Source organism: Narcine bancroftii, chromosome 7 (assembly GCF_036971445.1).
Source record: "Narcine bancroftii isolate sNarBan1 chromosome 7, sNarBan1.hap1, whole genome shotgun sequence".
Lineage (NCBI taxonomy): Eukaryota > Metazoa > Chordata > Chondrichthyes > Torpediniformes > Narcinidae > Narcine > Narcine bancroftii.
In genome coordinates this window covers 45,184,443-45,196,475 of record NC_091475.1, presented here as the reverse complement: position 1 = coordinate 45,196,475, position 12,033 = coordinate 45,184,443, and the positions used below count along the sequence as shown (strand labels likewise).

Sequence of the window (12,033 nt, the reverse complement as noted above, 5' to 3'; positions counted from 1 at the left end):
CATGGATGTCCTCATCCTGGGTGCAGATGTGACTGAGACGGAGGAATTGACAGAATGGAATGGAATCTTTACAGGGGACAGGGTAGGTTTCCTGCGGTCACAGGGGTAGGCCCCAAGTGGATGATTGGTGGGGAGGGAGGAGTGAACAAGGGAATCATGGGGGGAGTAGTCTGTTTGGAAGTTGGAGAGGGGAGGAGAGGGGAATATGTATCTAATGATATGATCATGTAGTAGGTGGCGGAAATAACGGAGGAGGAAGGTTGGATTGTTTTCCTGCTCTACTTGCGCCCACACCTCCTTCCTCAGCAACATTCAGGACCCAAACAGACCTTCCAAGTGAAGCAATATTTCACTTTTGAATCTACAGGGGTCATCTACTGCTTCTGGTGCTCTCACTGTGGTCTCCTCTACATAAGAGAGGCTGGACGCTTTGTCATTTTATTGAGTACTTCAGCTCCGTCCGCCGCAATAGCATAGATCTCCCAGTGGCCACCCATTTCAATTCTCCATCCCATTCCCTTACCAACATGTCTGTTCATGGTCTCATGCACTAACAGACTGAGACCACCCATAAATTGGAGGAACAGCACCTCATCTTCTGATTGGACACCCTCCAACCGGATAGCGTTAATATCGACTTCTCTGGGTTTTTGTTAAAAACCCCCCCTATCCCCTTCTTGCCTTGTCATCTCTCCTTTCCATCTTCTTTCGCACAGACATGATAAATTCTCACGTAGTCCCTGATCATATTCAACAACCACCTTTCGTTGGTCTGGATTCCTCCCCCATTGTTTGAATTCTGAGACTTTCTGATACCTCCTGCTTCTACCTTTTTTGATTTTTCCTCGAAGAAGCGCCTGAGTCCAAAATGTCAGCAAGATATCTTTGTCTCCTATAGATGCTGAAAAGACCAGCTGAGTTCCTTCAGCATTTCAGCCTGTTTACCACAATCATAGTGTCTGCAACCTAATGTGTTTCACTCAATTTTATCCAAAAGAACACACATGTATTTAGATACAACTTCTGCAATATTAATTTGTACAGAGATAGCTGCAAACAGGATGTGCTACCAAGGCCAGATTAACATAATGGCGAAAGTAGCATATGCTGTGGACCCCGCATTTTAAAGGGCCTCCATGTTTATGACAGTACAAGGAATTATGAACTTAAACATTTTTCCTATGATTGCGCAGCGGCTATGAGAAACCACACCCATAGTCTGTGTTAATAACCCCGATTAAAAGTGAAAATTGGCCGCTGCAGGCTGCACAATTTCCAAATGATCCTCACCTCAGCCCCTCAGTCAGCTGGTTTCGTTCATTAACATGTCGGGGGAGCTGCATGCTGCAGATAGCAATGAGTAGAGCCAGAGATATTGGATGTCATTTTGCTTCTGGAAGTGCAAAGCGCAAAGTGAAGGGAGAAGAAGAAGAGACCAACTTGTGATAACAAAGACTTGTAAGTTGACAGAATATTTTGATGATCGTGGTATTGGTGCTATAACGGCTGAAGCTGGAACAACTAGAACCAGTGCGGCAGAAGGCACTGAATGTGAAAGAACAAGTATGCTAAGGATATTGGTGAAAAGGCCGAACAATTAGATAATTGGTGAATATTGCCAAGGGAAGTGATGAATGCCAACATGCTGATAGTGACTTCTGGTCATCCCTGCGATTGTATGACAATGAGAAGAAACCTCGGCACTGTCGGAAGTTCTATTTCACACATGTACTTAAACCTACAAACGAGCAACGTGCAAGAAATTGGTTATGCTATGCAATCTATTACGTCGACGTGAAGAAAGTTCCTCACGTAGACAAGCTTTCATTTCACTGTTGATGCACAAAAACAAAGGTTTACATGTCGATTCCCAACATGAAAGAAATGGAGACTGAACAAAAGTATTGGGGTGCACTAGAGTGAATAATTAAAGTTGTAAAGTTTTTAGCAAAACGAGGGCCTTCATTTTGTGGTAGTGATGAAACTGTTGACTCTCCTCGTAATGGAAATTATTTTTTAGAATTACTGGCCAAATTATTATAAACTTTCATCAAGGGTGTAGCATGTCACTTAAGGTGGGGGGCCACTGTTCTCGCCTTGTCTGACAACCTCGCTCCTCGCCTCGGCCGTCCGTCACCCCCACCCCCCACTCCCCTCCCCCCCACCAATTTAACTCCCAATGCAGCAGCAGGGTTGCAGTGTTGCTTTAATTCACCAGAATGCCACTTCGACATCTGATCAGGCTGCTTCGGGGCTGCCATGGCAGTTCACGGAGACAGCTCAATGCAGGAGCAATGGCTGTCTTTGTTACCCATCATCTCCCATGCAGCTGGAACCGCCCTGTCAGTGTCAGCACCAGGGAAACACAGCATGGTTCCAGCTGTGTGGGGGATGATGGGTAACGAAGATGCCATAAGTCTTGTTTTTACAAAATGTGTAAGTTTTAACAGGGGAGTGGAGAAGGAGGTTGTCATTTCAGTGTAAGTGCTTCCCCCTCACCTCACATGCACCAGCCAGCTCTATTTAGGGCCCCTTTTAAATTTATGCTACAGGCCCTGCAATGCCTTCATCCGGCACTGTGTGCCTCTCTTACAAGAGCAAAGACTTCAAGGGAACTTGCCTTACCAGGCCACAAAATTGCCATGTGCGTCAGAAAGCATTAATCTGGTCCCCATTTACATACGAGAATTCCAGGGGAATTACTGGGAAGCTAGTTAAACAGAAAAGTCTGCAGATCTTGTGCTTGAGTGCAAAACACAAAAGTGCTGGAGAACCTCAGCAGGTCTGGCAGCATCGATCAGAATACCTTGACGAAGGGCTCAGGCCCAAAACGTTAGTTAAACCCCTTTGCTTCCTATCGATGCTATGTGACCTGCTGAGGTTCTCCAGCACTTTCACGTCATTGGGAAGCTATTTTGTTTTCACTATAGGTACCCATATCACTTACCCTTTCCAAACATCACGCCATCCTGTAAACTGTTATCCGATTTTACTGTGAAGAGGGGGTTACTATAAATAGTTCACTCTTAGCAGAATACACGGATTGGCTTCCTACTGTGCTATATATTTTGGAGTATAACACCCACCATCATCCCATAAAATGAACAAAGATGAATTCCTTATGGCTCTAATGGATAATTGTGGATTACCAATACTATCCCTTCAGAGACTGAAGTCAGAAACCACGCATAGCCATTGACCTCAATATCACATTTACAATCAGGCTGATAATATACTCAAACTATGTACTGAGATAACCAGATGCCAGATCCATTTACCTTTAGTATATGGTGTGGATTAGATGCAACTATTATTCCTGGACTTTTGTTGAGCAGACACACATACCACTGGTGTAGATTCCAAATTTACTAGGGTCGGTTCTATCCATTCACACAAACAGCTTCCCAATGAACAGATGTCAAGGTTCATGGGCGAATCTTGCCACACAAAATATTGAAGATTCTTGACCTCCTAGTAACGGCCAATAATGAAAAATTAAACCTTTTAAATATATTCTTGATTGTATTTCCACATGGAATCCATAAATTTCTAAACCTCACTGTTTCAAATTTAGACAAGGTCACTTTTTAATGCAGTTACTGTTATACCATTAAATCTTCAAATCCAGAACCCTTCAGCATAATTTACACATCACTGTTCAAAACTAATATAAATGTGAAGTGCAGAGAACTAATTTACCAGCTTTTTCTCTGCTTCCAAAATTATGAAATGTTGTCACATTATTAGATAAGTCATGCAGAATTATTCATGCGATGGCATAATTCATAGAAAAAAATAGCTGATCAAGTCAAGGCCACATTTCTCTGTGTTTCCTGAAGGTGATATTCTGTCACTGTCCTGAGGTTTGAACAATTTCAATTCAGTGAAGATACATTATTCCAAAGGTCCAACTCATCATTGCTGAATGACTGAATGTCCATTTACTGGAAATATGTGTAAGCCTGTGATCCATTATCCAAGTCTCAGGATGGAAATGGAGAGAAGCACCTCTGTCAAGTTTGCAAATACAAGGCGTGAAAGGGAAACATTTTCCCATTCAAAAGACAAGTGGAAAGCAAACCATTTTATTTCAAGATAAAAAGTGCTGTGGTGGACAATTGAGTCATTAAATACTACACTGATTAGATGTAATCAATAATTCAGTCAGGAAAGATTGACTGTGGTGCTACCTATCCACTTCAGTTCTATAATTGATGCGTGCTGCTTTGTCCAGGTCCCTGAGTAAAGGTATTGCAGTACTGGCTTTGGAGTTGGTGCAGAGGAGATGTATCAGGTTGATTCCAGAGACGAGGGGGCTGGCATATGAGGAGAGATTGAATCGCCTGCGACTATATTTGCTGGAATTCAGAAGAATAAGACAGGACCTTATAGAAACATATAAAATTCCGAAAGGAGATGGAGAAGATAGAAGCAGGAAAGTTTTTTCTGCTGGTAGGTAAGACTAGAACTAGCCTCAACATTCAAAAGAGTAGGTTTATGATGGAGATGAGGAGGAATTACTTTTGCTAAAGGGAGTTGAAGGGTGGTTTTCTGTCCAAGGAAGTAGTGGAGGATACCTCATTGAATATATTTAAAATGCAGATAGATAGATAGATAGTAGGGGAATTAAGGGTTATTGGGGAAAGGGAGGTAGCAGAGCTGTCCATGGCCAGATCAGCCAGGATCTCATTAAGTGGCGGAGCAGGTTCAGTGAGCTGATGACCTAGACCTGTTCCTGTTTCTTATGTACTTAAATTGACTGGTTGAGTTTGAGCGGGCCATAAACTGGAAACATTCAGTACTAGAACAGTATTTCTCATCCTGGGTCCACTGATGGTCCACAGGTTTATTATAGATGATGTGCAGTGATACAGCAAAGACAAATATCACACATATAATAAACGTGTACTATGTTAAAAAAAACTCTCAATTTCAAATGTCAACAAAAATTCTCAAAATACTTTCTCACCAAAGTAAAATAAAAATCTTGGAGCGGGCTCGATCTTGTAAGTCCCATGCCCCCAATGGTGGTACATGGATTTATTGTAGGTGGTCTGTGCTAAGTAAGGGAATACAGATCAAGACTAATCTACAGTATGCACCTTGGCCTGTAAACTCTAACCAACCTGTCCTTGTTGCATTTTGTTTACCCTTGTTATCATTCTGCTGAGTCTCTGCTCTGGTCCTGGTAACATAAAAACCTGGAGAGGAAAACTGGGGCATGCACAGGTCTGCTGATTCCAGGAATGAAGGAGAAAAAGAGTGTGTGCACTTAGTGCAGCGCGACAAATCAGAAAAGTTCTACACTGAGGCTATGTGGGGCTAAATATCCTTAAATCTGGTGACACATTTTGTACAACAAGACTTCTCTGTCAACTTGTTTTCCCAATATAGTGATATATATTCTATCAGAAGATAGTAGATGGCAAAAAATAGCTGTAAAAGAGATTTAACAGTATGAATTTATTGCTTGAAACCGTACACTTGTTTGATCTTTCACTCCTCGTCTACAGTTCCTTGCCTTGTCCATTAAGTAAAGTCCAGTGTTGTTCAGCCCTGGACTCTTTCATTTGCACCATCCTTTAAGCTACTGTATAACTAAGCCATGGCTGGTTTCCTTTTACACTTGAGACACAAGAGAATGCCATCACTGGAATCAGTCTTGATGAAGTGTTTTGTCCCAAAACATTAACAATTCTTCCCCCACCCACTGATGTTGCGCGAATCACTGATTTCCTCCAGCAGATATCGTTTTTAAGATTTATTTCTTCATTTCATGTAATAAATGGCCCTGAGGAACAAGAAAAATAATTTCTAATTCCCATATTAATCTCAGGACTGATTAATAGTACTTCTCCACTCACAGCATTGATGAGCACTTTTGTACTGAGTGAGGAACACACATGCTTCAGAGTCCAGTCATGTAGCCTCTGCAGTAGCTTGGCTTCAAGTAGTGCATTAGGAAGCTCCAGCCTCAAAAGTGTTATGAATTATTATGACAGCTGGCTAAGCTGGAGATGGTGCTTGCTGGCTGAGCTGGGGATGGGGCTTGCTGGCTGAGCTGGGGATGGTGCTTGCTGGCTGAGCTGGGGATGGGGCTTGCTGGCTGAGCTGGGGATGGGGCTTGCTGGCTGAGCTGGGGATGGGACTTGCTGGCTGAGCTGGGGATGGGGCTTGCTGGCTGAGCTGGGGATGGGGCTTGCTGGCTGAGCTGGGGATGGGCCTTGCTGGCTGAGCTGGGGATGGGGCTTGCTGGCTGAGCTGGGGATGGGGCTTGCTGGCTGAGCTGGGGTTGGGGCTTGCTGGCTGAGCTGGGGATGTGGCTTGCTGGCTGAGCTGGGGATGAATGTCTCTGACATTCCAAAACATTAAAATTGAAGTAAACAAATAATAATGGATTTTTAAAATTTAAAAATATAAAAGTTGACAAAAATCCCAATGTATAAATAAATAATTCAACCTGTTGAAATTAGATAATTGTAGAAAAGTAACATATTTTCCTTTGCTTCTTTTATTTTACCTGCTGATTCCTTTTGAAATCATAAAATATCCATTTCTAATCATTTACATCACAATGTTTAACTTAATGGATAGTGATACAAATCACTATTAACTAGGACTAGGGGGCTGTTGGTTTCAGTGTCTTAGCTCTCTCACTTCAACTAACTTATTTCCACGTCTCAAGGAGAACTTGGATACAGTGCCCATCCTTCAGGTCTGCTTTCAGTTGAAGCGATGCCGTAATGTCGCAGACTTTCCACATCAGCAGAATTAATCGTGTTCATATTGCAGGCAGCTGCCACAAAACTGGCAGCAACAAACAGGCAATCCGTCTTACAAACACAGAAACAAAGCCAGTGCCTTGTGCCTCTCATGCAACATTTGGCAACACTGGTCCATAAAATAGAGCTAGAATATCTGAAAAACAGCACGAACGTCACGTTAATAAGAAATGGGCTTCAACTTATTGCAAGCCATTAACATTTTACATTAATTGTCAAGAGGAATATGATCATACATTGTAATATATACTGTACATGAGTTACATCTCTGAAAGTAATGGAACTTGATTTAAGCAGTTATCTTATTAAGGATTTATTTTCTGCCCACTTCATCTTTAAGAGTAGTTAGGAGAGGTGGATCTTATTTGGGAATTAGGTCCCACAGAGGTTATTTGGTGAAAACAAGTCTCCCAGTTCATCATTCTAGATTGTACACAGCCTTTTGATTCTCTCCACACAAGTTTCTTCTTATCAGTAATGGAGGTCCCACAGATCAACTTCAGGCTCTTACCCTGGAGGACCCTCCAGTGGAGTTGATTTGATTGATCTGAAGTTGGTTTGTGGGTCCACCAATGGAGGTCCCACAAATCAACTTCAGGCTCCTATCCAGAGCAGTCAGAGAGTTATAATCAATATTGTGCTATGTCTGGAAGGCAGATTCAATTCTTCTTACATAAAATTGACATGCAGTAAACATAAATTTGAAAATCTTAACATTAATATTAATGGTTCTATATTTTAATCCTTTTGAATGTATATTCCCATGGAAGAAACTTAATTTTCAAGCGAAACCATTTATTGACAAAAATGTTAAATAGCTCTTGATTTGAGCTGTTAAATCATTTCGGCTAATGTATTTAGAATAACATGAGCAACCACAAGTAGCAAAATTATTTGCTTGGAACTACAATCTCCAGATGGCAAGGATTTCCCCCAGATTTTCAGCTTCTGCGTCTAAACTGCCAATTCAAATTAAACTTATCCCAGAGGATCAATAACAGTATATTTCTTACCTCCTGCAAGCATCTTATGACTTTTTATTGAATAATATGTCAATTAATAAATATGCTATGTGTTTTAAGTATTTTCTCTCTGGGAATAGTTACTCGCACATGAAAAGATTTAAATAGTCAACTGCAATGCAAGTTGAAAACCAGCAGAACTTACTGATTTGTTTGGGTAACTGTTGTAACTGCTGGCTACCTGGGGAATCATCCTGTGTTTGGAACCATGCACGTGTATTCAATATTGTGGCTGCATACATTTCCGATAAACCATGGTAGGTATTGTGATCTCTAAAGGGACCAATCAGAAACCTACTTGATTTGCAAACCAATGCAGTCTCATAATGACCTACTCTTGCTCTTATGTCCTTATAAAATCCTTCTGATTCATATCAACACAGCCCTTGATATGAGAAAAACACAATCTTAAGGCTTTTTCACATTGGCAACCCACTAAATTGGTGTATGAACAACCCGTTCTAAAATACCGGTAGGGCCGTTCACACTGGACCAAGAAAAACTGATTCTGTGCGCCCTTTCACATTACCAACCTAGTATCATGGCACAAAGGGGAGCCCAACCTCCAGCGCTGAATTCCTGAATGACATATTACATATTCACAGTAAGTGAATGCTTTGATCTCTAAAGAGATTATCCACACCAGCCCCTCACTCTCCAGGTTGTGTGGGGGGTGGGTATGGCGGAGGGTATGTGTGTGAGTGTTATAAGTAAGAAAATAGATGCAATGGGTCTCAAAAGCAAGGACTCTGAACGTAATTTTGTTAAAAAATGATTTTATTTACAAAAGACGGGTGTGGGAAAATGGTAATGGAATAACACACACACAACACACACACACGCACAGAGTTTATAGTGAGCATGGGAAAGTGGTATCAGGAATAAAACACATTCAAGCATGGGAAATTTGCACTGACAAGATGAAGGTGGGAAAATCACACCAGCAATGCAACACACGTGTGAAAATAATGCGACCCCACCATCAGAACTGCTGCAAGTAATTGATGATTCTTTTTACTCTACACCACAATTCAATTTGATGAACAGCAAATGGACATTCTGACAAGTTCCTGTTATTCCTCTCCTTCTCTACTCTTTCCATATGCTAGTTCACAGTGTTCTCTGCTGTGATCTCACCTTTTTTGTTCTTTCCATTTCCTGCCTCTTTAAGAACCTTTCACGCATGCACGAATGTTATCAATGCGTCATTAATGGGACCAGGCATACCGGGTCACCATTTCACATTGGAGCTGATTCGAAATTGATTGATTTTGGTTTACCTACCTCCTAGGAGGGTTGGCTAAATTGATACCACCACCCTAGGCAGTTAATTCCCAGGTCAATTTGGATCCCCCCATACGAGGTTGGGAGTGTTCACACTGGCAGGTGACCCAGTAAATTGCCAGTTAATTCCCACTTTGAAGTGCTAGTGTGAAAGGGAGTCCTATTACAATTGGCAAATCTGTTCACACCTTAATACCTTACACTAAACCAAGTGCTGTAGAAACTCAGCAATTCATCAGGTTGTCAAATTATTTTTAAGTGCAAGCAATTGTAAGCTTTCCTTCAAAAGGATATAATCTTTTGGATTCCTGAATTTTTACGGTATTGAAAGGAATTAACCAATCCAATGGAATACTTCCTTTAAGCAGCTCACTCAGGATATCCATAAAGGGGCGACATGGTTGGCGTAGCCGTTGGCGCAACGCCTTTAGAGTGCCAGCGATCGGGACTGGGGTTTGAATTCCACGCTATCTGTAAGGAGTTTGTGCGTTCTCCCCGTGTCTGCGTGGGTTTTCCCTGGGCGCTTTCTCCCACCATTAAGTATAAACTTGGTGACATGGATTTGTGGGCCAAAATGGCCTGTTACCGTAGTGTATGTCTAAATTTCAAAAGTTAAATTAAAAATTTAAGGGAGCAAGTCCATTCAAACTAAACTCAGTCAGAACTGAACTTTCTGTCATCCACGGATTTAGACTTGATAGCAGCTGTTGATAAGCAAATTGGAGAGTTCATCCCATCCATTTGTTTGCACTTCAGATAAACAATCTGGTTGTTTATTTTCACTTGTTCAAACAGTCCTGAAATTTGACCTGATGCCAATCCAATTGAACAATGATTTCAGCAATTTCCATGGCTCCCTATCCCTCAATGTTGAGGCTGACTTCACACTTATCTCAACATTTATCAATTTGTTCTGTGTGGCTCAATAGCAAACTGAGTGGTGCATTTATTATTTCATCTAAACAAATTGTTTGTTTTCTCATAATCTTGTATTATGGGAAGCCACAGTTTGCCACTGTGTTTGATGCTGACCTTAGTACTGGTGACAGGTTGCAGTGTTCTGAGCTCACAACACAATGCTCCCAGACCATTCTGCAGTCAAATTAAAACAAATCCTCAGGCTCAAGGGAAATAGCTTTTAAGATCTGAAATATTTGACTTTGTGAAGTAACCCAAAGCTTCAATTTCACTAAGAAATTTCAACCATGACATTAACCACCCTCAGTAACAAAAGAGAGAAATAGAATTGGATATTTTCTCAAAATAACTTCCTCAGGGGAGAAATAATTGATCTAGATCAGGTTGTCAGATTATTTTTAGCATTTATTTGTTTTTCAAGAATTGGACATCACTGCCAGGCCCACATTCATTTCCCATTCCAACTTACCTTTGAGAAGTTGGTAACAAGCTATGTTTTTAAACCATTGATATATTTAGGACTGCCCCATTTCACCAAAGTCTACCTCTCACAGGATGAAGATTTGGTTCGGGAGAGTCGCTTTAACTTCAGTGGATATGGGATGGGACATTGCCTTCAAGTCAAGGATGGCACTACTGTCAAAACAGTAGCTCCAACTCCACCACCACCAGAACCCAAGGATGCAGAAGCTGTCAGGAAGAAATTCGTCGATAGAGCAAAAAGGATTGACATGATATCCCGTGCTGCCTTCCCTCTGGCATTCCTCATTTTTAACATCTTTTACTGGATTACGTACAAAATTATTCGACATGAAGATGTCCATCAGCAGTAGTCAGTAGGCAGTACGCCCTACCTGAAGGTTTGTCTTCGGCTGGACTATGCGTGACCAAGTTATGCTAAATTATCTTTGTTGTTCACTCTCTCTCAAAAAGTGACTAACACAGAATGAAGAAAAACTGAATGTTTGCATTCTGTTGGGACAGCAAGAGAATGCAAAACATTGAAATGCTGAAATAAGGCCGCACTGTACTGCATTGTCTTTTCGGACAATCTCCTTCCAGTGTCTGCCCCTGACTGATTATTTTTTTCCCCCCTCTGTAAACTTGCCTATTGCCAATTATGGAAGACTGAGGTAAACTAACACATTATGCCATGTAAGAGGACAAGGCTTTGGGGGTGGGGAGGGGGGTGGTGGGTGGAGATGGGAGAATGGGGAATGGGTAGGGATGGGGAAGAGGAAGAAAGGGCCCAGGAGAAGAAAGCCAGTAGACAGTTGTTTTGTATTTTTAAGGAGTGGTGGCTTTTATGGATATGCAATGGAAACAAGATATCACTTTTTTTTCAAAGATTGGTATGTTTACAATGGTTCCAGTACAATGAATCAAGAGCGGACCAAAATTTTACAAGAAACCACTGCCTTTATATTAAAACAGTATCCAACTGAGCTGCATTCCATTCCTTGTAGATGTTAGTGGTACACCAGATTCATTTTGTGCTTTAAAGAATTCTTTCTACATATATGTGTATGAAAACAAAATTAATACTTTGATATTCTAGTGAAACATTTTAGTATTTTTCACACCAGGAAGAAAGAACATTAATCATTGAACTAAGGTATTAAAATGATGTTCCATGTCATGTGATTTATTTGAAGGTACATAATCAGATTGTAACCACTTCTTAATTTTTTATTTGAATTTTTAGGAAGATGTTCACTGCTTTAAAAGGTTCTGTTGCTTGCTTCATCTGCATTTCAAGGTACCAAAGTGTAAATTCCTTGTTGTGCAACTTGCACCAATGTATATTTAATAAGATTGTTGTTTCCTTAATGGTGGAGCTCAGTTTATCAATGTATAGGTCTTAATGCTGTAGCTTTTTATGTTAGTATAAGAGAAACAAGTAGCATTTAGATTGGTTATTGTGTCAAAGAATATTAAACACTTCTAATTTATTCCTTGTTTAATCTGTCTCTGATATGAAATGTTTATTGTTCTTCCATTTAATATAAGTAAAATAATTAACTGAG

General features: G+C 40.9%; 1 protein-coding gene across 1 annotated transcript in view; it reads left to right on the top strand.

The window, feature by feature from the left end:
• Positions 1–10,853, top strand: part of glra2 (glycine receptor, alpha 2) — an 89,689-nt gene extending 78,836 nt beyond the window's left edge. Inside the window, exon 8 of the mRNA XM_069892385.1 lies at positions 10,561–10,853. Coding sequence (XP_069748486.1) covers positions 10,561–10,839 — 279 coding nt within the window. The 3' untranslated portion in view covers positions 10,840–10,853. The remainder of the gene's footprint in view (positions 1–10,560) is intronic.
• Positions 10,854–12,033: the final 1,180 nt, after the last annotated feature.